At 41.0% G+C, this 27,886-nt stretch overlaps 1 protein-coding gene across 1 annotated transcript in view; it reads left to right on the top strand.

The window, feature by feature from the left end:
- The first annotated feature begins 1,312 nt into the window (after nucleotides 1–1,312).
- The window catches only part of GPR39 (G protein-coupled receptor 39), an 84,314-nt gene continuing 57,740 nt past the window's right edge, over nucleotides 1,313–27,886 (top strand). The window contains exons 1-2 of the mRNA XM_062606171.1: nucleotides 1,313–1,450; nucleotides 1,574–2,541. Coding sequence (XP_062462155.1) covers nucleotides 1,674–2,541 — 868 coding nt within the window. The 5' untranslated portion in view covers nucleotides 1,313–1,450; nucleotides 1,574–1,673. The remainder of the gene's footprint in view (nucleotides 1,451–1,573; nucleotides 2,542–27,886) is intronic.

Below are 27,886 nucleotides of genomic sequence, written 5' to 3'. Positions count from 1 at the left end.
GCAAAATTGTGTTCTGCATTTTATAATTGGTGTGGAAAAAGGGGGGAAATCTAATCCTATTGGGCCTTCTTTCTCTTTTGCGCTCTCTCTCTCTCCCTTTTTCCCTTTTGATAGTAAGCAGCAAATTTTAATTAGCTTCATTTCCACAATTCAGTCATGCATATGTAATCTTTGTTCACACTTTTATAAAGTAAAATTAAGTGAAAGAAATTGGGTAATAATACAAAGCTTGTCTGAGCAGAACAAATGTGAATTATCAAACATAAGGAAAAATGACTGGGACTACAGGCTTGAAGTTGTGCAAGGTTTGAGGTGATTCTTCTGAAACTGGAATGTATAAATAATGTGTAGAAACAGGTGCTGATTATCCTGTTTTGGGCATCTTTTGTTCATTATATACTTGGGCTGCTGAGGTACAGTGATAACCGCTGAATGTGAGGAGACTGCTTAATAACAGCTTTCTAATGTTTCTCTTTTATCATGAGCTGAAAGTGTCACATGTGCTTGTCTAGTTAATAGAAATCACTTTGTGAACCCACTGTTCTTAGATTTGGTATTGGAGCAGATCACTGTAATGGCCTCTCTCTTGATTATAGCTGCAAAAGCTGTTCTGCCGTTTTGCAGTGTAATGTAAAGGTTTCCCAATCCATATACACACCTTCTAATTAAATGTTTCCAGGGATTACCTTGGGAGCCTTCAGTGGCATGGTTTGAAACTAAAACTGAAGAGTGCATTAAATTCATTCTCCCTCGGGTGAGACAGGAGCAGGAAGTCCATTTTTAGCCCCTGCTACTCTGGATTACTTAAAAGCACGAACATGATCCGGATTACTTACTTTATTCTTTTTGTTATCTAACACAAGAAGATAGAAAATTAAAGGGAGACAATGGATGTGTCTAAATCTAGAGCTCAACTTATTTTATAACTTATGAGAAGTCTTTTTAAAGTCTAACCAGTTATTTTAAGAAGCTACCAGTTCAGCAGCAGCAACTGAAAACCAGAAGCTCCTGATGATGTAAATCAGTCCGTGGCTTGCACAAGCTGTGTAGCAAATAATGCTGTGGCAGATACTGAGGTCTTCATTAAAGGAAAGGTAAAGTAGTGAAGCATGTTGGCATATGGAAGTCTGAAGCCCAGTTAATATTCAGCCTGACCCCACCAACCTAATCTATCCCTGAGAAGGAGCTCTTACTACAGGAAGTGCATTTCAAACATGGGTGGCTTGTGCCAAGATTTAGGTTAATGGTTAACAGAGAAGCTATAACCACGCAGAAACTCTGACTTCCTCCTCCTGGGGCAGGGACCAAAAGGTGCCTTTGCTTGCAGAGGAAGAGGCAAATGTTGAGAGAAGAGCAGTTCAGACCACAGAGGGCTGGAGAACAGCAGCTTCACTTAGTGGAGAAAGGACAAAAATCCAACAGGAGCAGGAGATGTTTGCCATAGAGATAGGTAAGATCTGAAACACTTTCGTGCTAGGCTCACTGACTCATTCGCTGCTGCTAACAAAACCCACAGGTGTGGCTAATTGAGACAGGTTTGTTTTGCCTGACTGCTTTAACCTGTGCATTGCAGTGAGAGGGGCAAAGCAAGAAAGGATTCATTTGCTGTGAATCTGAACATCAGATTGGGCAGAAGGCTTTTTCTCTCTCCTATTCCCCCCAAGGGGCTTCTCATGGCAGGACGGACATCCTCTTTAGACTGTTCTGATCTCATTGACCACAGCCACATCCCTGAGTTTGAAGTGTCTCCTTGGATTAAGATCACTTTGGCCTCTGTGTATGTCTGCATCTTTGTTGCGGGCATCCTGGGCAACAGCATCACCATCAAGGCCACCAGGATCCTGCAGAAGAAGGGCTACCTGCAGAAAGAGGTCACAGACCACATGGTGAGCCTGGCCTGCTCTGATCTGCTGGTCATCCTGCTGGGTATGCCCATGGAGTTCTTCAGTGCCATCTGGAGCCCCTTTTCTACTCCCAATGGCAATGTGGCTTGCAAGCTCTACTACTTCCTCTTTGAAGCCTGCAGTTATGCCACTGTGCTGCATGTTGCCACACTCAGCTTTGAGAGGTATGTGGCTATCTGCCACCCCTTTAAGTTCAAGGCCGTCTCTGGACCCCGCAAGGTGAAGCTGCTCATCACTTTTGTCTGGGGGATGTCTGTCATAGTGGCTCTGCCTCTGCTCTTTGCCATGGGCACAGAATACCCCCTGGAAGCTATTGAGGGCTACCAAGGTATGACTGCCTGTGACAAGCCTATGCCCAGGCACCACCTTCCTGATCTGAAACACAATATGACCATCTGTACCAGCCTCTCCTCCAAGTGGTCTGTCTTTCAGGCCAGCATCTTCAGTGCCTTTGCTGTGTACATCATTGTTCTGGGATCTGTCACATTTATGTGCCACAGCATGATGAAGACCCTGATGATCCACAAGAAAGGAACTGTGGCTGTGAAGGGTGGACTAAAACACCAGGAACAGTACCTAAGAAAAAGTGAGAGCTCGGAGGGCAAGAGCTCCAGGAGACAGATAATTTTATTCCTGGGTAAGAGCTTTGTGTTACTCTGCCTCCCCTCCCCTGCCCCCTTTCCACATGGGCGGGAACCCCAGAAGCCTCCATTTTAGCTCACCAGGTTTCCCCAAATGGGGGATATATGTTTTAAAACTGAGGCAAAATGATGGAGAGAAATACTTTGGTTGCAATGATATGTTTTTAAGAAACTGATTTCCCTGTGTGTTTTTGACCCATTTTTTTTTTTTGCTGTTAGGTGGGAGGGAATAAGAAGGAAAATTCAATTTGCTCTCTGCTCTTTATGTTGTTTGATTACCCTGCATGCCTACATGCAGCAATATGGGTAATAGGGTGTTGCTGCTTGATCTTTGAGATAGTAATAGGCAGTGGTTGCCTGGATATAAAGTAGCTCTACTTGTACATTTTCCTATTAAATTACAAATACGTGCATACTTAGTAAAGTATTGTTGCCTATCAAGAGACTTAGTAAAGTCTCTTGATAGGAGGGAAGAGTGTCTTGCAAGATCTGAAGTTTGTCCCACCCACAGGGCATGTCGCTGTTAATTCAGGATGCTCCCTGGAGGGTACTTACATAGTCTCAGCAATTGTGGCTGTGGATGTGTTGCATCCAGGCATTAAGAAAGCTGGGCTGGAGAATTGATTTGGTCTTGCAAATTGCTGTTGCCCTCTTCGAATATTTTTTTTCCTGGTTTTATTTGAAGGCCTTGGAATTATGTTTGATTCTGATCTCTCTTGCCACATTTGTCAGGCAAAAACTAATCAAGCTGTCATTTCACCAACTTGAATCTTTCTGGGCTGTGATCCATGCAGTCTCCACATTTGTTGATGCTCTTAGAAGCACCCTTAATCATGCCCTGGCTGCATTACTGCTAGTTCCTGTTTTGTTGGGTTGCTTAATAAGATATTGGATATAATAAATGAACTACCTAGAGTGTGAATGCAGAGTAGACCTAGTATTTCAGTGATGCTTTTTTAGTGTTCTGCTTGATATTGCAGAGGCAGAATTGAAACCTGTGGGTCTGTCCACTTCTAGCTTTATGTAGATATTTTAAGACTTCTATTTCGAGCATTCTCTGGTTCCTTGTCTAGTCTTGCTTTTTCATGCATGGTTGTGACATGAAGCTGCAGGCTAATGAGCCCAGGTTGCACCTAGCTCCTTTTCTGCTCCACCTGTGCTAGAGCTGGGAACATGATGAACACTTGTCATACAGACAAGGCATATGACTTAAAGGTTTGGGGAAAAGGTGGAGTTGCTATTGACAAAGGTTTCAAATGGGACATGTGATGCTCCAAGCTGTACAGAGCTTTTCCTTATCCTGTACTGAAAGTACTGATTTCTGGGGTAGAGGCTTAGCAGCAAATGCTAAATACAGCATGTGGCACAAAGTGAAAAAAGAGATAAGGCTCTGCTCTAAGTGCTGCTGCAGGATCCTTAAACGTCTGGATCTCTCTCCCCTTGTAAAATTATCATCCAGATCTGCATTAAAGCTCAGTCTGTGATCCCAATCCTGTAGCAAGTTCTAGCTAGGCTGAGAGGTGAAGGTAAATTTCCTTAGCTTTTCTTCCCCTTCTTGATTATTACTCTTGCTTGGTGATGGTTTAGCATGGAATAGGGCTGACCTAGTGCTGCTTGCAGGAGTGTTAAAAGCTAAGTGAAGGCAATTGGCTTGTGCTTTATCTTAAGGGAATTTGCTGTCAATATGTGACACTTCCTCTGTGCTCTAGCTTTCTGGAGCGAGTAGGTACTTCCGTGAATTCTTCAAAATCATTTCAGTGGCAAGATTTTTAATACAAGTCTTGCTAATTTACTTGGGTTGGGAAATAATAAACTGAGGAGGAAGAAACTGTGGCCTGCATCCTTAAGAACAATGCAAAGCAATTTAATTTGGAGATTTCATAAGAGTGATGCTTTAGGGAAGTTTTGACTCAGAAGAAATGAATATATAGATTGGTTACAAATTGCTGAATTTATATATAGTGATTTAGAAGTCCTCTTTGTTTTTCATTCAACAGATGGGTCAAATTAAAACAAATACTTGCACATTCCCAATGTATTTCACTTTTAATGTGAAATGTAAATGTCAGTATGTAGCAGGATGTCTTTGAACATCTAACAGCAATAAAAACAATTTAGCATTTTCTTCTTCTAGCTGTTAAAATTGTCAAGTTCTATAAAATGGAGATTAAATTCATAAATCTCCTGACGATGAGAAAAAGCTAAGTAGAAAACACAAGAAGGAGCTGGTGTTTTTTTTTAGTGTCACGTTCCTGTGTGGCACTTGAAATAATCATGAATATGAATTGTAAATGTTGAAAGACTACTTGCCATAGGTAGTAGGTACACTTGCAGAATGGGGTCCAGCTGGGGTGACACCACTGCTATGATGGAGGAAGGTGACAAGGGGCCAAGGGATAGAGCTCCACCATGCTACGCTGGTCAAGGCTCATGTGGGGAAGAGCTTTTGTCCAAGGAAGGTAGCTGCAAGGTTCAAGTATTTCAGCGTAAAGCCCAGAGGGTCTGTTTGTGGATTTGAAGTTGTTGATGTAGAGATGTCAGTTCCTTCTGACTACCTTGCTACACACACACTGGAGAGGAGGGTCTGGCCCAGTGGCTGCACTAAAAGCTCTATGCCTGGTGCTGATAGTTTGGATACTTCCAGGGGCTGTTCAGCTCAAATTTTGGTAGATTTGCTCCAGTTTAGGAATGCAACTTTGTCTCAGTGTTTTGGAGAAAATCAGTTCTGTTTTTATCAAGTAGTTTGTGCAGTCCTGTTCCTTCCAACTTCCTTCCCACTTGCTGTTGCCTTCAAGAAAAACATGATAGTACATGCAACTCTGCTTAATGGTCCTGCTCCCGAAATGAGGCCTTTTGAGCTTTTGCATAGACTGGGGCATAATTCCTGCAATCTGGGTGTGTGTGAGATTTATTTAATCACCTTCTGAGTCATATAGTAAAACTCCACTTCCCTAGTGGGTCAGCCCATCCACACAAGCAGCATAGATCAGACTGGTTGACACTGTCTGGGTTACCTATATGTTTGTTGTTAAAGTAGATTTACTTATGTTGGGATAGCAGAGCTTTCTTCCAGTAAAGGTCTACATGGGTCTCTCTGAGTATGACCTGCTATGAATAGCAGGAAAAATCTAGCTGACCTTAAGTTTTTGAGTGGTTCGTAGCAGCACTTATTAATAAAAGTTTCCCCACCCCGGCAGCAGAAATGAATGGCTGCAGTGCTTATGAAAACACGTGGCTGATGGCACTTTGAAACACAAGCTTTTCACAGTATTTAAAATCTCCTAAAGTGCAGCCCACCCTGACAGGGATTACTTCAATCTTTGTGGCTATTCGATCTTGTCTTTCTCATGTGGCTGTAAGAGGCAGGGCAGTGATCAGAGGGGCTACCTAAATGGTCATAAGGTGCCACTAGGGACCTCTTGCTTCTCCAGCAGCTGAGCTGAGGCCTTTGCCAACATAGAAATGAGCTTTTAAGAAGGGTGAGTTTGGAGATTTATATGTATTAATATATATAAGTGGGTTATAGCAAACAAAGGAGAATGTCATGGAAGGATTATGTAAAAGATATCAAACTCCAACTATTGCAGTAATCATAAATGTTACAAACTTCTCATAGCTGAAGCTATGCAAGTTAAAAACTTTTAGGCAATGTTAACGGGTGGCCTGGTCACTGGGAGAGGGGAGCAGTATGGCACGCGCCTCCATGCAAGCTACTGGTGGGATGGGCCTCAGCACAAGTGGCTCCATGGCAGCAGTGGCTGCTCACTGGCCATGGCTACGCCCTTCTTAATCTGGTCAATTATATAATGCAACGCTTATACAAAAGCAGTTGTAGGGTTTGTCATCAGACTAGATCTAACTGAACTGAACTTGTACTCTACAATGAAATGAGTTTTGACTACCCCAGCTGAAAAATGTATTGCTTCTACAGCTTCTGTTATTCCCATTGGCAGATTCAGTTCTGCTCTTCCACTAAAAAGACTTAATTATTTTGTATAAAACAATCTCAAGCCCCCCATAGTAAATACATTGAAATAAAAAAGTCCTTCAGTGCTGCTACATCCTCTGCTTTTCTTTGTATACACTTCCAGTTTGCCCTTTGGAGCAATAATCTTCTGTTTGCACAGCAGGGGGGTCCCACTGCATGGGGCTGCTGGGCACTGTGGGTGCTTTGGTGTTTGCCAGTTGGCATCTGGTCAGTGCTTTTTTGTCTCCTGGCCATGATGAAATATCCATCCATCCTGAGCTCTTCCTTCCAGGAAAGAGAAATATCAAAGTAATCTGGCTGCTGTGAAATTGTTGAGGTGGATGCGCTAAAGCACTGCTGTAACTGTGTCAGTTGGCAAGAGCCAGAGTTGCAGCTGGACTTACATAACTGGAGAACCTGCTGATACCAGCGCAGCACTGTCGGCTCGGCTCCCCCATGCCAACCAGAACAGATAATTCTCCCTGCTGTCTCTTTCCCATCACTACAGTACTGAAGCTTTTCTGCTGTAGGACCTTCTGATGTAAGATTAATTTTACCTGCATGCCTGGACAGCAAATATCCTACAACTTCTTTATTGAACACGGAAGGGCTTATCAGAATCTATGGCACTGCCTTCATCTTAAGCAAGACAGTGGAGTTTCTTATTTTTCTTTGGTCTAACACTTCAGTATGTCAAATACACTGAGAGTCGGCCTGAAGACAGTAGCAGTGATGGTTTCATGTGATGTGGTATAGTACATGTAGCTTCAGGTCTGGTCTACTTTATGGAATAATAGCTGCTAGAGGCTTTACTGAGACTCTGCCAAGTGCCGTAGAAGGAGAGTTCCTGCCTCTAAATCCACATAAAAAAGGCAGAAGGTAAGGGCTGGAAAAGCTAGACAGAAAGAGGTCAGTGACCTGACCAAGGCCACAAATGCTGTGGAGAGTCACAAATGCATCTGCTGAATCTTGTGCTAGTGCCTTGTCTTCTGATAAAATTTTGAGTTGGAAATCAAAAAAACCTTTTAGAACTTAAGATGGAGTACCATTTTTTCCCTATATACTAGTGCTGGTAGATTAATGTTTTGCTCAGAATAAAGGTATTGTGTGTAGAAATAGCCTTTCCAAAGATCACTAAGGAAATGTATTTCGTAAGGCACTTGGCAAATGGGTTTTCAGGAGGTAGATGACTTCAAGTAGTTGTGAAAAAATATGTGGTTGTCATCCTCAGATGACTCAGGCACAGTACAAGTTGACAATGGTAGGACTTGTGTTACAGGAAAATTAGATGCTTCTTCATAGGCTGGAAATTGGCTGTGTTTTTTCCTCACTGGAAAAGGTAAAGCTTAGAGGCAGAACAAAAATTGGAAGAATAACCTAACTGATTAGATTCTAGAATACAGCTCCAACTCATGTTCTTTAAACTCAGCTTCATTGACTCCTCTTGGTTCATTGCTTTAATCATTCCACTCAGCCGTCTTTCTTCAGAGACTTTCTTGGAGAGGTGCCTGAAGATAAATATGTTGTAGGCTGGATATCATTTTAATCTCTGTGTTTTATATGGTGTCTCCACCCATATATTTCCCTGAGCAGGACTTCAAATTATGCAAGACAAGTAGGAAACTGAATGTACTGAAATGGGTAGCAGGGGCTGAGCAGGTAAAATGAAATGCTTAGAAAAACAGACCAGGGTCTGGCCATTCAGCTGTATGGAACACATACCCTCTGTCTAGTAAGTTTTTGCTTTTAGGTGCTGCTTCCTGGAAAAGAGATGAAAGCAGAAAATTTACCTACTGGTGTTCACTAAAATTTGCTTTCCTTTTCTCTGTAAAAGTATTAACCTGGTGTCAATGGCAAAACTGATCAATGCTACTGAATACTGTAGCGCAAAAACGAAGCTCACCTATTCAACAGATGACAATGGAAAGGCTGCGTTCAGGGATCATAGCTTCTCCTTGCAATTTTGTACAATCTCCTTCAAAGAACTTTAGGACTTCTGTTAGGCTAAAAAAAAACCAAGCAAAACCAATGATCAAAAATGTAGCCACAGTAAAATAGACTCAAGGCAAACTTCCAAAATCATGATATCTCTATGTTCAGTTTTCCCACACTGTAATTTAAAAAATGAACAGAAGCAGAAAGCAGCATAATTTTTCTCCCTGTTGTACAGAAAGCAATTTATCTACTTCTGCTTTAACCGGACTCATGTAATAGAAGATTGTGCTTTTGGCTTAAGCAGACAGTCTTCCTTTCCTCCTACGCCAAGGGATGGCACAGTGGTACAGAGAGAAAAAGAACGGAAGAATAGGGACTAATTGAGGCCAGCGCCCCCAAGGTATTTAAGACTTTTGTAGTTTTAATGGAAAAATCTATGTGTGATTACACTTTGCATTAGAGTACTTAAGAATTGCTTCAACATGAAAAGCCTGCAGCTTTAAAGACAACCTAACTGCAAATGCTGTAGTCAGAGAACCAAATTCACCACTAGTGCAATCCACATAAATATCCATATGTGATATCCTGACAGATATAGGTTCTGTGTACATATGACCACTGTCTTTGCTTCCATGCGAGAAGCTCATGAGGACAGTAAGTGCTTTACTGGTACTTAGTGAAAATCATGGCCATGCTTCTGTCTTTCACCTAATGCCTACAAGGAAACTGGTGTTTCACCTAGTCTGCTAGTGAGCTATAGGTGCTGGTGTGCTGCTTCAACCTAGCTTTTCCTGTGGCACATGCAGCACAAGTATCTTTCCTCTTCTTTATGCTCTACCATCTCTGTGTTGTCCAGAGACTAAGCAGATGGAAAAGATTTCTTAAGTATTTCTGCTCTGCATTTGCCTCTATCCAAAGTCTTTAAGCTTAATTGAAGACTGTTACCAGTTTTTGACCTTAAACTTAGTATTAATCTTTCCCCCTCCCCTTCCCTCTCTCTTTAATAGCCCTATTGGTCCTCGATTCTTCTGACATCCCCAGGGTATGTTAGAAAAAGAGAGAAAGAAGGAGAGAAGTGCAAGTAACATCCCTTGCTTTGGTAGCATAAGCCAAGAAACAAGCAGGGGGCTGCTGCCTTTGGGGAGCTGAGGGCTAGCTGTGTCATCTCAGCTTCTGAAAAATATGCTCTGTATCATGGCAAACCCTCTTTAGGACATGCTTACAAGAAACAGCCTTGGAAGCTGTCTTTTTAATTCTTTGATTAAGAGGTTATTGTCTTAAGCATTAGTGTTCAGATTTCTCTGTATTTCTTGCTACCTCTTCTGAGCTTACTACCTCATCTGAGACACCATCTCAAATGTTGATTGCTCTTGCAACTCCCCAGTTTCACTAGATCATAGACTCATTTGAATAGTAGATAGATGGCTCATCTGTGGTAAGTTCACAGATGATTTATTGAAGTCTTCACCTGTGAAAACTAAATGCATTATCTATTCCTCTATTGTTTTATATTGCAATTATATCACATTTCACAAAATTAAATCTTTTGTTTTCCTAGCTGATGTTACGACCATTACCTTTAAGCAATAATAGCTAACCTGTGAATTTTAATGGAAGAGAGCTTTAATATCTGCACTTTTATTAGTAACGTGAAGCTTTCAATTTAGTCCTACATAACTTCTTGGTTTCCTGAAGGCAACATTTGTGGTAGAAACTGAGAACCAACCAACTGCCAACCACCAGGTTAAAGATTATTTTCTTCCCTTTCCTTATTGCGAGTTCCTAAACCTTCAGTTTTACTGGATAGGTAGTACATTTGAAAAACTGTAGTTTTTCCTGTAGTAGAAGGAATTCTAAAATTATGTTTTCCGCTAAAGGTAAACAGTTAAGATTTCAACTTAACATCTGGCACAATGTACTGTAGCACCTTTTTATCCTTTCTTGAGGGCATGATAAAAGTATGTTTATGCTGTTAGATGCCAACCCTATACTTAACTGAGAAAGCAGTTATCTTTCTGACCTCTGTTGTGGATGCATGAGTAATATAAAGGTCAACATATTATGGATTAAATGAGTCTGACAAGAACCTCCTAATTGTATAAATAGTGACTTACAATGAAAGGTGAAACTGAGAAAGAGGTCTGGTATTGTTATGAGCTAACTTTCCCTTATTTCCCCTTAAGTTGTTTTAAGCCTGTGGTGCTTGTATTTAATTCTCTCTTAAAAGCACTTACTATTTTTGATCTTATGGATTTTTTTAAAAAGGTATTTAGATTGAAAGTGCAGCTTTTGGGGTTAGAGTTGGGGATCTCTCTGCAGCAAGTGTATGCTTGTAACGGAAACATGTAGAGAGTTCTGTGAGCACTCAAAAAACAGTTGACATCCACCTGCAAACAGGTGCACTGTAATATGTAATAATTACCAGGAAGCTAAACTTTAGTCTTGACTTTAAAGAAACCCAGACACAGAGGTGTCCTCAGTCAGCATAAATGGCTTTCTTTTCTCATGTTTAGTTAGGTAGCATCTGTACAGATATTCAAGAAGCTGTTCTACTCCAGTCTCTAGCTGAGCTCTGAGAAAGAGCTCAGATACAGCCCCTTTCACCGGGTAGTCTAAATATTTTGTCCCTGTTCATATAATGTTTCTGCAAATCCACCCTGCTTTGCTTCTCTATATAATATTGCCAGCATGCTTTTTGTTGAATGTAGTGATTGTATTATACAGCTAAAAGAGGGGCTGTCTTGCACTCAGTTTTTTGTATTAGTGGTATATCTATGATGCTGCTGAAGATGATTTTGATTTGAAGAAATACTAGAAGACTGTCCTGATTGATCCTTCCTAGAAAAATCCCTGGAGTTCAGTATATATACTGTTCAGTATATATATATACAGTTCCCTTTCCAGCAAATTGCAATAACCACAATTACTCTGGCATTTTTTCTATAAAGTATAAAATTTAAATTCTGGAACTTAAAGTTGTGGAAGCCAAATCTAAAAGTGGGCTTCAAAAGAGATTAAATGTAACCTTGAAGGATAGTGCTGTCAAGAATAAGATATAATTTCTACCTTAGGAAGTCCTGGTTTAGCTGAGTGCCAAAAAACATAGAGTGAATAGTACTGAAAAATCCCTCTTATGTTCTTTCTCCCACAGATGTCTGTGTGGGATCATCACAGAGAGAAAAGAATGGAGAGATGAGTCCTAGGTCTGTCTCAGTATATCGACTCTCAATCTCAAATTTTCTGTATATGCCAAAATAGGCAAGTAATCAGAGTCTGCCTTCAGCCAGGTAGAGGAACATAAGGTTTTTAAGATGGTACAACAAGATGGTGAACAAGAAAAAGAATAAATTAAAATGTTCTTCCTCAAGTTTTGGTCATTTTTTCCCCACACCCCTCTGCCCTCCCAAACATAAACTTTTCAAGAGAAAAATGTATTCATTACTGGGTGTGATTTTATTTCTCTGTGTGTGTGTGTGTGCACCAAAATGTCTCATTTGATAAGCTCCAGTATTCGTTGATTTCTTTTTTTTTTAAATTCTTTCGCCTGTCATTGTATTTCCAATAAAGAGAACTTCTGAGCTTCCTGATTTTGAAAATGAAACTGAACTTAAATTTGTCCCTTAAATGCATTAAGGCTGAAGGTCCTCACCAACTGAGTCGCAGTAATGCTTAAAGATATCTACAGAAGAGAAGTTCTATAAGCTGCTATAACTGAGCCAACAATCAGAATTAAACTTCTAAGGTAACTAAAAATCGCAGTACAGCATCAATAAGGTACACAGAGAATCAAGTAGTCTTTACTGTGGACATGACTTTAACGTGTCAGGTTTTTAACCATTAGATAAGAACTAATGTGTTCTAGTGAAGGACAAACAGAAGTCAAAAGCAAGCATGCTGATTTGTTTGCCTTTGTCCTTCAGACCATGAAATTGCTAAAAGCCTTATGACTTTCTGATGCAAGTTTATTCAATAGATCATAGAACAGTTTGGGTTGGAAAGGACCTTAAGATCATCTGGTTCTAACACCCCTGCCTTGGGCAGGGGTGCTTTCCACTGGTCCACGTTGCTCAAAGTCCTGTCCAACATGGCCTTGAACACTTACAGGGATGGGGCAACCACAGTTTCCCTGAGTAACCTGTTCCAGTGTCTCACCACCCTCACAGTAAAGAATTTCTTCCTAATATCTAATCTAAATCTACCCTCTTTCAGTTTAAAGACATTGCACCTTGTCCTGTCACTACTTGTTCCTATACAAAGTCTCTCTCCAGATTTCCTGTAGTCCCCTTTAGGTACTGGAAGCTGCATTAAGGTCTCCTCAGAGCCTTCTCTTCTCCAGGCTGAACAAGCCCAGCTCTCTCAGCCTGTCTCCATAGGAGAGGTGCTCCAGCCCTCTGATCATCTTCATAGCCCTCCTCTGGACTCACTCCAGCAGGACCATATCCTTCTTATGTTGGTGGCTTTTCTGATCTGTTTGGAATCTTTCTGACTGATTGAAAGAGGTGCAGATCTAAAATGGATGGAATGGGTTCTGCCACAGGTGTTCAGAAGACGTCATTTAAGTAATGTTTTTGTCTTGAAAGCCAAACCACTTAAATTCTAGTGGTAGTAATGGTGACATCAACTCCTGCCAAAACGTGTAGAAGCATTTACTGGTACTTGCAAATGTACACATACCTTTGGAAGTCTTGGACAATGATTCTAGGAGGATAACTTAGCTACTGAAGTATAATGGGTTAAAGTATATCTTTTTCTAAACTTGAGCGTTTGAAAAATGCAATGTCTAACTACCCTTGTTGAGGCTGTAGAAAAAGATGATTAGAGATGTGGAGACAAACTTTTAACACAAGCTAAAATGAGGTTGCATTGTTTCATGTAGCAAAATGAAAAATACGGCTGCTTTGAGTTGTCTTTACATACACTGAGGTAATGAGTACCAAGGAAAGAATAAAATCTGGTTTGTACCTTCATTTGAAAATCTTGCAAAACTGGTTCAATAACAGCCATACGCAGAGTGACTCTGGGTACAATCATTCTGATCTCGTTGTGCAATGAGTTAAGCTTAGCAGTCTTGCTTGGCATCTTTAGAAACTGCCCAGGGAGCCCAGCCCCTAAATTGTCACTCCTTATGTAAAGGACTTTGCAATTGCCTTTGTTTCAGTTGTAGAGCTGAGGACCTTCCCTCCAGTATGCACAAACCTTCCTCTTCAGCTTAGAGACTTGAGTCTGAAAGTTGTAGTACCCATGATTAACTCTGAGTTTCCAGAGCTTTACATCCATGTTAATTATAGATCTGCTAATTTGGTCTATAAAAAAAAAGAAAAAAAACAAAAGGAAAAAGAAAAAAAAAGGAAAAGAAAAAAAGAAAGAGCAATGGAAGAGCAAAACGAGAGTTTTTCTGAAACGGCCATCTGCTGGCCTGGTGGGGGCAAGAGGCCATCATCCCTCATTTGGAGCAGTCTCTGAGCAAAGCCAGAGCAGATCTGATCTCTCTGTGCCTGTGGAGGTTTATGAGTGCATACCTCTTCTCTCTTTCAGTGCTCCTTTTGTGCCCTTTCCTAAAAGATTTTTCCCCACCTAGTGTGCTTGTAGGCAGCCTCAGCAGTTCATTATTGAAAGTTAATGTGTGGCGTTTTAAACTTTCCATTGTCTTAATTCCCTTCCCTTTTTCTATTCTTGCTCATATGCACATCTACTGAATTCTAAAAACCTTTTTGATAGCAACTTGAAATTCAAATGTCCCCTTTTTCTTTGTCTTCTGGTCCAACCCAACATTTAAATGCATTCTTTTCTAATATAAAAAACATACTGACAATTTAGGAAATATTGTCCTGCAGTGCAAATGCTCTGATATTACAAAATATTGCCATGTTCTCTGTATTGATCTAAATGATGGCATTGGCACAAGAGCTAATGGGTCTACAGGGGCTATGAATGAGTACAGAAAGAAATCAGAAAATTTCTAATCATGAGAAGGACATGTTCAGGGACAGCCTTCCAAGTGGAGAGCTGGACCAAATGAGTTCAATTTCTGGGGCAGCAAATGCCATAATTTCTGCAAGTCCATGATGTGGCTGACTGTGCTGGGAGTGAGGGTATGTCCCTGGTCAGAAAGCCCAGGCCTCTACTGCGTTGGAAGGAAGAGGTTATGTTTATTGCTCCTTGGTGTGGCACTTTGTGCCTCCGTATCCTCCTTTGGGAGGGTGCTGAACTTATAAAGAAGGTCCAGCAAGCTTACCCATGCTGAACATTTCCTGTTGCCAAAAGCAGACTTTCAGAAGGCTGGCGTGGGACCATGCAGCTTGGTGCACACATGGTCTGTAAGTGGAGGATCCATTCGCTGCATGTTTTAGTCTCTGCTGCTCCTCCTCTTGCTGCTGCAGATCCATTCTACCAGCTTGTCCTGACACCTTCCTTCACAACCTATTTGGCCATCAGTCTCTGTGCCAAATGACTGGTGTTCAAAAGTCTGCCTCCAAGTCCTTATCTCCAAGAGAGAATTACTTTAACCTTATCAAATGGAGGTGAAATTTAAAATGGCTTAATGTTTATTTGCTGACAGGCAGGATTGTCCTCTAAATTGACTGTCACAGCTCAAACACGGCGCTGTAGGACCAAATCATAACCTCTTGTTGGCCTTCAATGAAACAATGTTAAGTTTGGGGAGTGGGGATATTTTTTAGCCTCCCTGGATGTATGGATAGCATTCTTATTTTGAAGTTTTATACAATGAAGTTATATTTTATATTTGCATAATTCAAATAGATGAAATCCTCAAACAGGCACAGAGACTTGATTTCATTAGCTTGGGATGCAGCCATTCCCATCTCTCATGCAAATGGCAAATACCTTTCCTGTAAGTATACTTTAAAGATTCATTTCTTTCTCTAATCAAGTGGTGCAATCCTACCCACAGGAAGCGGAATTGATTTCTGTTCCCTTCAGGCTGAATAGCACAGACCTTATTTGGGTTAACTTCTGTCATGAAATTTAAAGTTAACCCTTCTGTGTGCTGTGAATCAGCTGAATATGTTCCTGTTCATTGCTCTAACACACTGAAAATGTACACAGTGTAGTTTTCCTGCAAATGTAGCTGTCAGCTCAGGGAAGCTCTGCCTATTGTCATCAAGGATCTATTTCCCCTGAAACCCTGACCTTTGAAAGCTTGTTTTAAATTTTCTCCTGGGCCTTGAATGCTGCAATTGATTATGGTTGTTTGGGGTTTAGTCTTTAACAATCAAGGTGAAGAATTGCTCCCAAGTCTGTTACGATGTTGAAGGAAAGCATCTTTCCCACACGTCATGAGCAATGTCAAAGAGCCACAATGGGCTCTTGCAGGCTTTCCAGACGGCACTGACGTTTCTGGTTGGAAATGAAAACGGGACAGAAATGCTCCTCTCTTGAAGCTGGCACCTGCACCTTGCTTTTCTTTTGGCAAATGAGCACTGCATTGCATTAATGCAATTTTATAGCCCTCAATGGAGAATTAAAGGTATTACTGATGGTCCAAGTTGCTTTAGGGAATAGTTTCTCACACCATGTAGTCTGAGCCCATGGCTGGGACTCCTGTCCATAGCAGTGCTCAGAATCTCACTCTCCTCAGGTATGTGGAATTGTCCACATATCTTTGCTGTTATCTGATTCATCTTCTTCTATCTGGTTTGCTGCTTCTGGTAATAAAGCTCTGCATCTTATTTTCTGTCTTTCAGTTGTATGCTTTTCACTTCTATTGTCTTATATTAGTTGAAAACGATAGCCTGACCCTTGGCCACTGTGCCACTGTGCTTCTCTGAAACATTTCCCAGTGCTTTCATTGAGAGCAGGATGCTGTGCTACATCCTAATGAAGAGCTGCTTTAAAAACAGCAACAACAACAAAAAGGGAAAAAACATATTTTTCTCGGTAATTTCGGAGGCTCAGATTTCCAGTTCTCTTTGTCTTAGAACAGAGAGTAGTGATTGGGGAGGGTTTTTTCTCAGCACTCGAAGTGAATTTATGGTGTGCTCTCTGCCTCTTCTGCCTTCTAGCCTGTCGAAGGAAGCAGTAGGAAGACAGCTGCATTGAATGGCTCAAGAAAATCCAGGATGTCCTGGGTTTTCCTCTTGTATCAAAGGAAGACTTTACTCTGCAACTGGCACTAATTAGGAAACCATCCCTAAAGTGTATACCTATTGTGGGTTTTGACCTCTGAAAGTACTGGTGTGGGGATGCACACCAAGTAGCGAGCAATGAGATTGCTCTGGTGTTTTGGTTGCTACTCCAGATGTTAGCTGCCTTTCACAAATGACTTTAAAAGTTCAGCACTCTGTTTCCTAAGAGCTTTTCATCAGCCTGGCTTTACTGCTTCATTTAGTTAAATTTTGCACTTCCCCTTCAAATCTCTGAGTTGCCTATGGCACCAGTGGGTAATGCAAGGCCCAATACCTGCTATCCTTCAAAAGAAGCAGTAGACTGGGATATAGTCTGTCTCTTCTTTTCTTCATGTGACACCAAAAAATGTGTTTTTTTGATACCAAGGAATGGTCTATATCGGTATATACCCACAGATGTGTACATACATACATACATACATACATACATACATATATAGCAGTATTGACTAATTAGGAGTAGCCATTCACACCAAACTATTTGTTGTAGCTCAAGACATGAGGAAGCGTGAGCAGCTTCTTCACACTTCGGACTTAACAGCAGCCCAGAGCCTTCTTGGTTGGCAAAATGCTGCATTTTATGAGAAAAGCAGCCCAAAATAATAGGGCTTCAACCAATTGCTTCCTCTTTGTCTATCTGGAACTTTTGGAGGTTTCTTTTCAGTTTTGGGGTGTTCGTTTTAATCTTTAAGGCTCAGCTCTGGGGGTCCCAGCTCTCATCCTGAGCAGCCACATTTTGGAAAAGCCTCATTGAGCAAAAGCCCCAAGAGTACAAAGTGAGGCAAAAGCCATGTTTGTTGGGGTGCACTGGAGATCAATATACTGAATTTAGTAGGAGTAGCGTTTCAGACTTTTGGTGACAAAAATCTTAACGACTGAACTCCACTTTGAAGTCATTTCAGGTAAGGAATATTTGCCATCTTTACATCAAAATTTTCTAACGTTTTACCCCTTGAAGCAACATTGAGAAAGCCAGTGTTCCTAAGCTTTAAATATTCTTTATTTAATTTTAAAAATATCGATGGTTCTGATCATTTTTACTCAATATGGTTTTAAGGTGAAAATACTGAGGTGTGAAAAAATCTGTTTAAAGTGAACATCATGCTTTTGATCCTAGGACTGATGTTCTCAAGGAGGAATAGAAACAAAAATCTCATGATAACCCCTCTGCTTTCCTAAAATAGAAAATCTGCCTAGTTAATGAATATAAATGAATGTACATTCACTTCCTCTTTTGAGGTTACTAAAGCTGATTAACATTAGGTACCACAATTTATTTAAAGCAGTTGCGTAATTATTCTGCTTCCTATCCTAAGAATATGTAACTTGTTTATTATTGAGGGCTTGGGGTTTTGTTTTAAAGTGTATCCTTGAAATCACCTTGGGGGTATATCTTTGTCAACATCAGAGTTTTAAAATAAGTACTTTACAATAACTTATAGTGATATACATGCGAGGAAGAAAAATTGGACAATGCTATAGATATTCGATAAACTGTGATGCATTATTTTACAGGAAAGGACCCAAAATCCTTAGGAGTGAAATAATGTATTGACAATTTGGGGTTACACAAGTAGAATTCAATATTCAGCATAATTAAATTAGAAATTGATAGCTTCAGCAAAACAGAACATTTTTGTCATACAAAATTTAAAACAGGTGAAGCTGCTTTGTTGTGACACTGGGTGGATCAAGGTGCTTTGGCTGACAGTTATTTTCCAACAAAAGACTTCATCATAAAGTAACTTGTATGTGTTGGCTTTTCCTGTTATGTTGTTCTGTTCAGAATTCATTCTCTGCTTGCTAGTAGAGGCTGCCATACCTTCTGCCATGTTAGTTGTACCAAGCAGATTGAGTTACACGGTCTAGATCCATCTTTGCTAAAATTGCACCCCTTCCCCCTCAGCTATACGTCCTCAGGACTGAGAAAGACAGAGAATTGAGAGACACTGGCTGCAGCTGGAGGTGGCCAAGAGCTGTGCAATTGTGGCGATTTTCATCGCCATCAATTCATAACAATGACTTGTTCTATTGTTATCCCTTTTGTTGACTTTCATAATGTGGCTGTTGAACAGATATTCCTTTAACTGAGTTAAAAGTTGTTCTCTAAATTTGCATAGTTTGAGATATTGTCAGTCTTCTTTGGGAGTACTTTAATTCCTCAAGATTGGTAATTTTCTGTATGTGTATGTAAAACTGTATGTGAAGGAAAAGAAACACTGAGATTTAAACAAAATTATTATTTTAAATGTGGTAACACCGTGTTATACTAACTATCACTTCAGAATGAAAATTCTACTTCAGGATTAATGACTAAATAAAAGGCATCTCTAAGTAATAAAAAAAGAAGCTGTTGATGTGAGTATGGTTAAGAGAGGAGAGAGTTTAAGTATTAGGTCTGCCTTCCTACAGGAACACGTGCATAGCCCTCATTAGCACTTGCAAGTTCTGCACATGTACCCATACACAAACATACACCACTTAAAGGCAGGGGAAAAATCAAAAGGAATCTGCTCTGGAAGTTTCCCAGCAAAAGCACTCGAACCTCATCTAAGGAGGACAGAAAGAAGTTCTGCAGCTGGTGAACTTCATGGGAAAGTTACATTTCATCCTCAGGCCAGTTGTAAAAAGACAAGTTGAAAGAAATCTACATTCTGCAGATGTGCAGACAATTCATAACTAAAATGTAATTCTGCAAGCAACCTATTACAGCTATCATAACGGGGCGGGGGGGGGGAGCAAAACAGCTGGATGCTGCTCATTTTCAATCACCAGCTTCTGAAAACAGTAGCCTATTCTGACTTAGCAGAAGTAGTATTGATTTATACAAATGTAGGTACTTCAGTGATGTAATTTATCTATTGCATGGTAGTATTTTGGAGCCCAATCTGAGACCAGGAGCACACTGTAAGTGCACTGTACAAACAAGAAGAATCTCTGTCAAAGCATACGTAATCCACATAGTTAGAACTAGAAAGAATGGTAACAAGGAAGTTTGACATGTACAGTTGATCTTCTCTAGCTTTTATTAACACAACTATTGCATATTAAGTGCATGTATTAAATATTTGAAACTAGATAAGAAATGTTTATTTACTGAAGAAAAGTGGCCCAGCTACTTTTGAGAGCTATGGGCTATGTGACAGCTATGTAGCATGTTTGAAGTAATTGAATTTTCCATTTCCTGAAAATGCACATGGCAGAATATTCATTGTAAAAACAATTCTTTTTCTTTGAAGAGCTCATCATTACTAGGAGCTCCAGCATGTGTTTCATTTTTTAAGATACTCATCATGTGTTAGTAGATGAAAATGGGCTGCAATCAGCTGTCAAGGGGAGATGGATTTGAGCAGGAAGAAATGCTGCTAGTAGACTTTCATTGTCAGCCACCTCTGACGCTGGTGTTGGAAGATGAAGAGGATTATTTGCACCAGCTTGTAGCTGTTCAGAGAAAAAATAACTTCTGTGTACTTGTAGATTATGCTAGTCTTTGCTTCTCTAAAGAAAACTCCTTAATATAACTTGCATTGAGGCTCTGAAAAGCAGCCTGTTTGTATTTCCCCCTTGGCAGTGAAAACCTCATCTCTCCCTGATCTGCATTTGAACAGTCTTCATTTTTATCTCTTTTAGATAAGAAACACAATCTCTCTCTCTCATTTGAGCACTGGGAGGGGTTTTCTTTTTTTTTCATCCTAAGCCTGTGCAATAGCCCAACTATTTGCTTTACAGTGTCTCTGGTTTGTCATTGAAGGGCAGTCATATTTCCAAATTGACTGATTACAGCTCTCCTGGGTGAGTCTGTTTTGTCTGATTGTGTCTTGGAGTAACATAGGGACAGCCTGCAGGCTTGTTTGTTCATGGTCCTGCACATTCAGACACATGGGTGCATTAAACGTCTGTGCTTTATGCATTTAAGATGGCAGGCTTCCTGTGATACATAGGGTGTAGGCTTATAATTTCAGATATGCAGTTTCATGTGCAAAAGAATTATTTAGAATATAGAAAAATTAAGAGAGCAATGAAACTGTATTGTTCAATTCAGGCACACATCACTCCACAGGAATAGCCATTTGTGTGAGTGATGGGAGTGTCCCTTTAATGCTTGCTGCACAACCAAATGTTTGGGTATTTGAAAAGACCAGCATCTGATGCTAATAGTGCAGGTTTTCTGAGTCCATGATATCAAGATGTTAAGAAATGAAGCTGAAACGTTTACTTCCTTTCCCCTTTTTCTACAGCTTCCACCAATATGCCAGTTCCAGGTCAGTCAGGAATCAACAAACATGTGGGATCTCTGAATGGGATAAATGCACACAGTTTACTACTAGAACTTGATTTGAGACCAAACATGAGCATTTAACTAGTTTTTGGAGACTGATCATCCTTTTTGCCTTACCTGCAATCCCTTTCTCCTCAGCTGTCTCTGAGTATGTACCTGTAGTTAATACAAGAAATTGTTTTGAAGCCTTATCTCCTGAGTGTCTTCCCTGTCTTTAACTTGGTAGTCTGTAGTAGAAAATATGATTATATAGGCTGTAATTTCATAATATCATAGAATGGTTTGGGTTGGAAGGGACTTTTAAAGATAATATAGTTCCAAAACCCCTGCCATGAACAGGGCCACCTTCCACTAGACCAAGTTGCGCAAATTTGGCCTTGAACACTTCCAGCCTAGCCCATAAACAACCCAACCTGGCCTTGAACACTTATGAGTGATGGGGCAGCCACAACTTCCCTGGGCAACCTGTTCCAGTGACTCGCCATCCTCACAGGTAATCTAAATCTCCCCTCTTTCAATTTAAAGCCATTTCCCCTCATCGTATCCCTACAGGCCCTTGTAGAAAGTCCGTCTCCAGCTTTCCTGTAGGCCCATTTAGGTACTTGAAGGATGCTCTAAGGTCTCCCCCGAGCCTTCTTTTCTCCAGGTTAAACAACGTCAACCTCCAGCCTGTCTCTGTAGGAGAGGTGCTGCAGCCCTTTGATCATCTTCATGGCCCTTCACTGGACTTGCTCCAACACATCCGTGTCCTTCTTATGTTGGAGGCTCCGGAGCTGGATGCAGCACTCCAGGTGGCATCTCATGAGAGCAGAGTAGAGGGGGAGAATCACCTCCTTCAACCTGCTGATCACACTTCTGATGCAGCCCAGAATATGGCTGGCTTTCTGCGCTGCAAGTGCACATTGCCAGGTCATGCTAAGCTTCTCGTCAACTCTATTGAGCTGCTCATCAGCTAGCTGACAACCAATCCAATTTGACACAGGATGTTTTCCCCTTGAATGTCTGTAAGACAAAAAGTTAATGCAATGTGTTCACCATTTTATGCTTCAAAGATAAATTTGTCTTTGTAGGTTAAAAAAATCCTAAAGCCAGGAATGTCTCATGTTCATAAAATATATGGCTCCCTCTTACATCCTAGCCATAATAGTTTTTTTTTACAGCCCTTGTGCTTCTCCTTAAATGGGTAGGAGAGTTGCCTGAAAACAAGCACCTAATCTGTTGACCAGAGATATATGTGTTGCCTGAAGAAGAGCTATGTCGTGGTTTAAACCCAGTCAGCCACACAGTTTCTACTCCCCCTGCTCTATCTTTCCTTCCATGGAGGGATGGGGAGGAGACTCAAAAGAATGTAACTCCCATGGGTTGAGATAAGAACAGTCCAGTAACTAAGGTATAACACAAACCGCTGTTGCTACCACCAATAATAATAATGATAAGGGAAATAACAAGAGAAGAGAATACGATACCACCTGCCAAAACAAGCCCAACTGAGAAGAGAGCATGCCCTTCCGTGGAGCTCCCAGTTACCTCCCCAGGCATGATGTGTTGTGGTATGGAATACCTCTTTGGCTAGCTTGGGTCAGGTGTCCTATCCCTGCTTCCTCCCGGCCTCCCCTCCTCCCTGGCAGAGCATGAGTCTCACAAAGTCCTTGGTCAGAGTAAACATCGGTGTTATCAGCTCTGTTCCCGGGCTGAAAGTCAAAACACAGCACTGCACCAGCTACCAAGGAGAAAAATTGACTGCTCTTGCTAAACCCAGGACAAGCTAATATTGCCTGCTCTCTTGTTTTAGAGCCTAACCTAAGAAGACCTTCTAATTCCCTTATTGGAGAAAGAGGTGGCAGCTTCATAAAGCCACTTTATTTGTTAACTGTTACAGATGAAGCTAATCTGAAATGCAGCAACTCTGGACAGAAGAAGATTTTCTGTATGTGAAATTGCCCATCCATAGCATACTAAAGATTTCATTCCTTTCAAAAGTCAAGATTCTGACTTCAACTAAAGTTTTTACAGCTTCAGGTTTTTATCCTACTGTCCAGCTGCCTCTCTTTCTTTCAGAGAACCAGTTAAGACTTTTTAAATCACCTTCTCCCTGCCCCAGCACCATACACCTAAGTATCATCTATACTGAGCAGGGTTATTTATTATGTAACCTGCTTGCACTTAGGGTTCTAAACTGGAAAGTAGTTTTACCCCTTCATAGTTACGGAGCAAACAACAATCTTCTCAGTGTTCAGTAGTAGCAAACTCTCTCCGCAATCTTTCCCTTCTTTCCCTAAATCATTAATAAGATTTCATCTCATTCCCCCAGCCCCTACCTTAAGTTTTTCTTTCTTAATGGCACCACTACAGTGATTTTATTTAACAAGGTTCATTTTGTACAGCTTTTGAAATAAACATGTTTACTAGCAGTACTTTGCTAAATTTGCAACCGTTACACTCGGGGACTATGCCCCCCAGGTCATCTGTGTTTTGGTTACAGAAAGGTTGGACAAGGACTTCAAATGGTGTAGCTGGAAGAAGAACCACCTTCCCAGTATTTTTTCTTTTCTTTTAAAAGCAGCGGAAATTAATGACACAGAAAAGTATTTGTGTTGCAGAATAGCTGGAAAAAGGGTTTCCTTCCATTTGTATTCATGACAGCTTCTACGTATCTAGCTATCAAAACCTATTACGAAGAGCTGTATTGTAGTGTAGATTGATTTTTTTTTTTTTTAATGCTTGTCATAATACAGATCTGTAGGTAAATTTGTCAATGATATGTCCACATGTCCTATTGCCATACTTCTTATAGAAAACGTTCTTAATGATAACTACCAAGTTAAATATTTTTACTGTGAAAGTCTGAGTTTATTTGGTTGCACATTTTTAAGAAGAATTTTTAAATAGTGAGGGTTTGTTCAGTTTGGAGCAAATTTAGAAACACAACATTGAAACCAAAAGTTATTTACTGGGCTAGTTACTTTCTACATCCTGTTTTTTAATAAGGTATGCACAGATGAACAAGCTGCTTTCTATGACTTCCAGCACTAGATGTTTCCTTGCTTCCCATTTATACATGACTTGTCCAACCCATGTTAGCAGCTTATTCTGGAATGAATTTTGACAGGTTGATGAAAAAATAACCCTCCTTCATTCCCATTTTGAAGCTGGCTTGATTGAGCTCTAGGACTGCCTTTAAAACCGAAAAAAAAAAAAAAAAAAAAAGAGAGAAAAGTCCTCTGTGTGCTTTTGCTAGAAAATCTCCTGATGAAAGAAGTAACTTCCTCCATCAAAAAATCAACAGTTGACATGTCCCCTGTTCCTCCCACCCCACCTGGGGAGAAAAAAGAATAAGGGCACAGCCTGGTCTGGGGCTCTCCAGGTTGTATCACATCCATGGTGACCCCTCCTAAAGCCCACTAATACACACTGATGTCATTTCTCACGTGCATAAGCCCAGAGGCGTACACCTCCTGTGGTACCAGAAATTACTACTGTTATCCTTGAGCTCTGGCTAATTTCCTTTCCAAACCCAAGAATGACATCAACCTGCCTGAAAGACAAACTAGTTAATGCCAACAGGAAAAAGAAATTCAGGTTAAAAGATGGGCCTCCTTTGCCCCTGACAAGTCAGAGAGAGCACTGGGAGCGCCTTGATACAGGTGCTCTGGGGAGTTGACAGGGCCCAGTCACATCCCGAAAGCTTGGTATGTGAGAATGGGATGGTTTAGCAGATATAATTCGGTTACTGCATGTTGACTTGTCCTGTGGGTGGTTGGGGAGCCGCCTAAAACATGCCTCTGTGTGAGATGTGAGACAAAGGACAACTCCTATTCCCCTCACATGCTGTTCAGCTCCCGACTCTGAAAAGCATTGTGACCTTTCTCTGCAGTGATTTGCAAGGCCTGGTTTTCAAATTGGCCTGTATTTGTAGACTTGAAAGAAAAGCTTTTGTATGGACATTGCATGTTACATGTACAAACAGCCAGTGTGGTACCTGCTGTATGGTTTGGCAGTATTGAATTGGATGTGCCCACAGCCATAAGCCTGTTGCAGGTGAGATTTCTGTTCAATTTCTGCATCTGTTTCTGGGCTCATTTGCCTCTTCTGGTCAACCCCTGTCTTTGCAGGCTCCATCATAGCTTCTGGTTTGCGTTATGAGCACATGTAAAAATGTGCAAATTAGATGATTTTTGGGACAAAATGCTTAGTTGCCCTGCTGAAGGACTTGTGTTCTGAAGAAAAATGTATAAATCTAGTCAGAGGAGCTTTTCTGACTCCATTTTACCAGGTCTCTATATGTTTCTTTTCCCAAATTGCGCTGCACGTTAATATTCCATGTTCCCTGTCATTCATCTCTAAGTACAGCTCATACTATGGCAACAGCTTTCAAAATGAACCCAAATTAAGCCTGTGTCTGCGAAGGAGATGAAAATATCAAGCTAGTTTAATTACTCCCCATTCAGATGTAATTCAGTTGCATTGCACTAAGAAAAATAAATGCTGCTGGGATGTTATGAGACAATTAGTAAGATAATGTAAAATAGTTAATGCCCCTCATGTCTGTGAAAGAATGCTCTCCCCTCTGCTTCCAAGTAGTCTTGAAAGGGTTTTCTGCGTTGTATTTCTAAGCAAGAATATCCTTTCCCTTGGAAATCTGACAAAATCCTGTCACAGTCCAAAATGGTTGTTTCTAGTTTGGAAATCATACAGTTCAAAGAAATCACCTTGGTGCTAAGCCAGGCACAGGGCACAGGTCCAGGCACTGTGAGAATACTCCTTCCTTGGCAACAAAGGGTGATAGGTACACTTTCTCACCGGGCAGTCTTAATTGCTCTCTGTGTTTCTTAGCAGGCACCTGGAAATGCATCCTTGGGCCTTTCACAGTAGCCATTTGAAACATTCCACAAATACCTCAGACACTCAAAACATGCCGCAAGTATCTTCCTTTTTTATGTTCAAGATGGTGGACTTTTTCTTCTTCCACTGTGACAGCAAAGTTAGAGCAGCAGATTTCCCCATAAGCTGTCACTTTGTCTTCCCAGCACCCATCAGCCATAAGTGTGTTTGTTCCTTAGCTATGGAGTCTGATACTCCAGCTCTACTACAGTCCTCCTAAGTGACCTTGTTGAAGCAGTAAGCTCTCCTCGTGCCTTGGACACTTCTGCACCATAGGGATAATGGTTTCTGACTCCTTTGTAAGCGTGTTTTATTTGCTGCAGTAGAGTCCAATTATCCTGGCTTTTGCCACTGCATGAATTACCAGCTACCAGCACCCGTGGGCAGAGCACGGTGAGCTTGAGCACATGTGTGGGCATTAATGCAGATTTCCTCATTTCTCTTGTTTTGAAGTTCTTCCCTTGGGTTAAGGAGTTGGGGATTTTTTTTGCTTGTGTGTTAGTCTCTCAGCTGTGCAACTCCCATTAAAAGTCAACCTCTCTGTGCAACTTGATCGAAAAAAAATAATCCTGTTTAATGTGAGATTAGTTTAGGCTTTTGTACTTGGTTTCCTTGGGACTCCAATGGCAGTCTCAAAAAGAAAATCACCCCTGAGAATGTCTAGCACTTTGGGTTGCACATAAATGTAATCCAATTACCCCAGTCTAGTCCATGCAGAACTATTTGGTCTGAGGTATACATCAATCTAGGCGAAGTACAATATACTGAACTGAAAAGAAGGCATATTTCTTAATAGTATAACACAAATATTGGGCATATTTCTTAATAGTATAACACAATGCAATTGCCAGAGGAAAGGCATATACTTCTGTCCTGCATTGCGTAGTGCCTGAACTGAGTAATTTTGGGGGGGAGAGGGAGTGAAGTCCTTGCAGGAAGGAATTTTTGAGGTATCTTCCCTGGAGGCCGGTTTTGTAAAGGCATGCCATCTGGTGCATTCAAACTGAAAAAAGATTTGTTCTTCATATGTCTGAGCCAGGGATAAAAGTCCATCCCTGCCAGGGATGGCTTAGCAGTATCCAGAGAGAGGGATGAGTTTTATCACAAACAGCGAAATTCTCCTTTTCCTCCGCCCTTAACCTCTAATTCAAACATCAAATAGACCGATCTTACTGTAGCTGCTGGTTTCTGTAATGAAAGTTTCTGGTGTCCTTGCTTACTGTGAACTGAGCAATGAACTGTTTCATTACTATTTCTGCTTTGCTTCCAGGCACCTTCATTTTACACAGAGGTCAGAAAGGGGTTAAATACAAATGCTGACATTATCTCAAACAAAGCCTATACTGGGGTTCAAACTGTCTGTTCCTCCCTTCCGTGCCTTCAGCAGCAGTCAGACCACTACTGTGGTGCAGAAGCTTGTGGCTGCTCTCTGTATCAGCCTCAATATTGGCATCTCTCAGGCCTGAGCTGTAATGATTGAGTCTCTTTGCAGAATTAAGTGGGTTTTGCCCTGTGCCTTGCAGGATAGATAGAATTATAGAATGGTTAGGTTTCGAAAGGACCTTAAGATCATCCAGTTCCAACCCCCCTGCCATGGACAGAGCCACCTTCCATTAGACCATGTTGCTCAAAGCCCCATCCAACCTGGCCTTGAACACTGAGAGGGATGAGTCAGGCACAGCTTTTTTGGGCAACCTGTTCCAGTGCCTCACCACTCTCACAGTGAAGAATTTCTTCCTTTTTATCAAGCCTGAACTTCCCCTGTTTATGTTTAAACCCATTACCCTTTATCTTATCACTACATATCTTGAATTGTCTTTTAGAGGAATGGTTGAATGTTTAGCTTACCTTGGAGACACTGGCTTTTGTAATGGAATCCCTTAGGGCATCACTGTCACAGCTGAAGCTCTCTCAGCCATTGGAATAATCTACCCAGGGTGGATTCCCCAGCACTGGATGGTTCTAAAGTTAAACTGGACAGGGTGCTGGGACATCTAGTCTAGGTCATGCTTTGCAAAGAAAGGCTGGGCCAGATGATCCTTGTTTTTTCCAGCCTGTTATTCTCTCAGCAGAGGCTGGAGGCCTGCAGGAGGCAGCCACTGGCTCATGCATTCTCCACGTTCAAGCTATTC

Source organism: Pezoporus occidentalis, unplaced genomic scaffold (genome assembly GCF_034315485.1).
Source record: "Pezoporus occidentalis ecotype Australia unplaced genomic scaffold, CSIRO_AGI_Poc_V1 ctg12, whole genome shotgun sequence".
Taxonomy (NCBI): Eukaryota; Metazoa; Chordata; class Aves; order Psittaciformes; family Psittacidae; genus Pezoporus; species Pezoporus occidentalis.
Note: the sequence above shows the minus strand (reverse complement) of the source record. Positions and strands in the feature narration are given on the sequence as shown.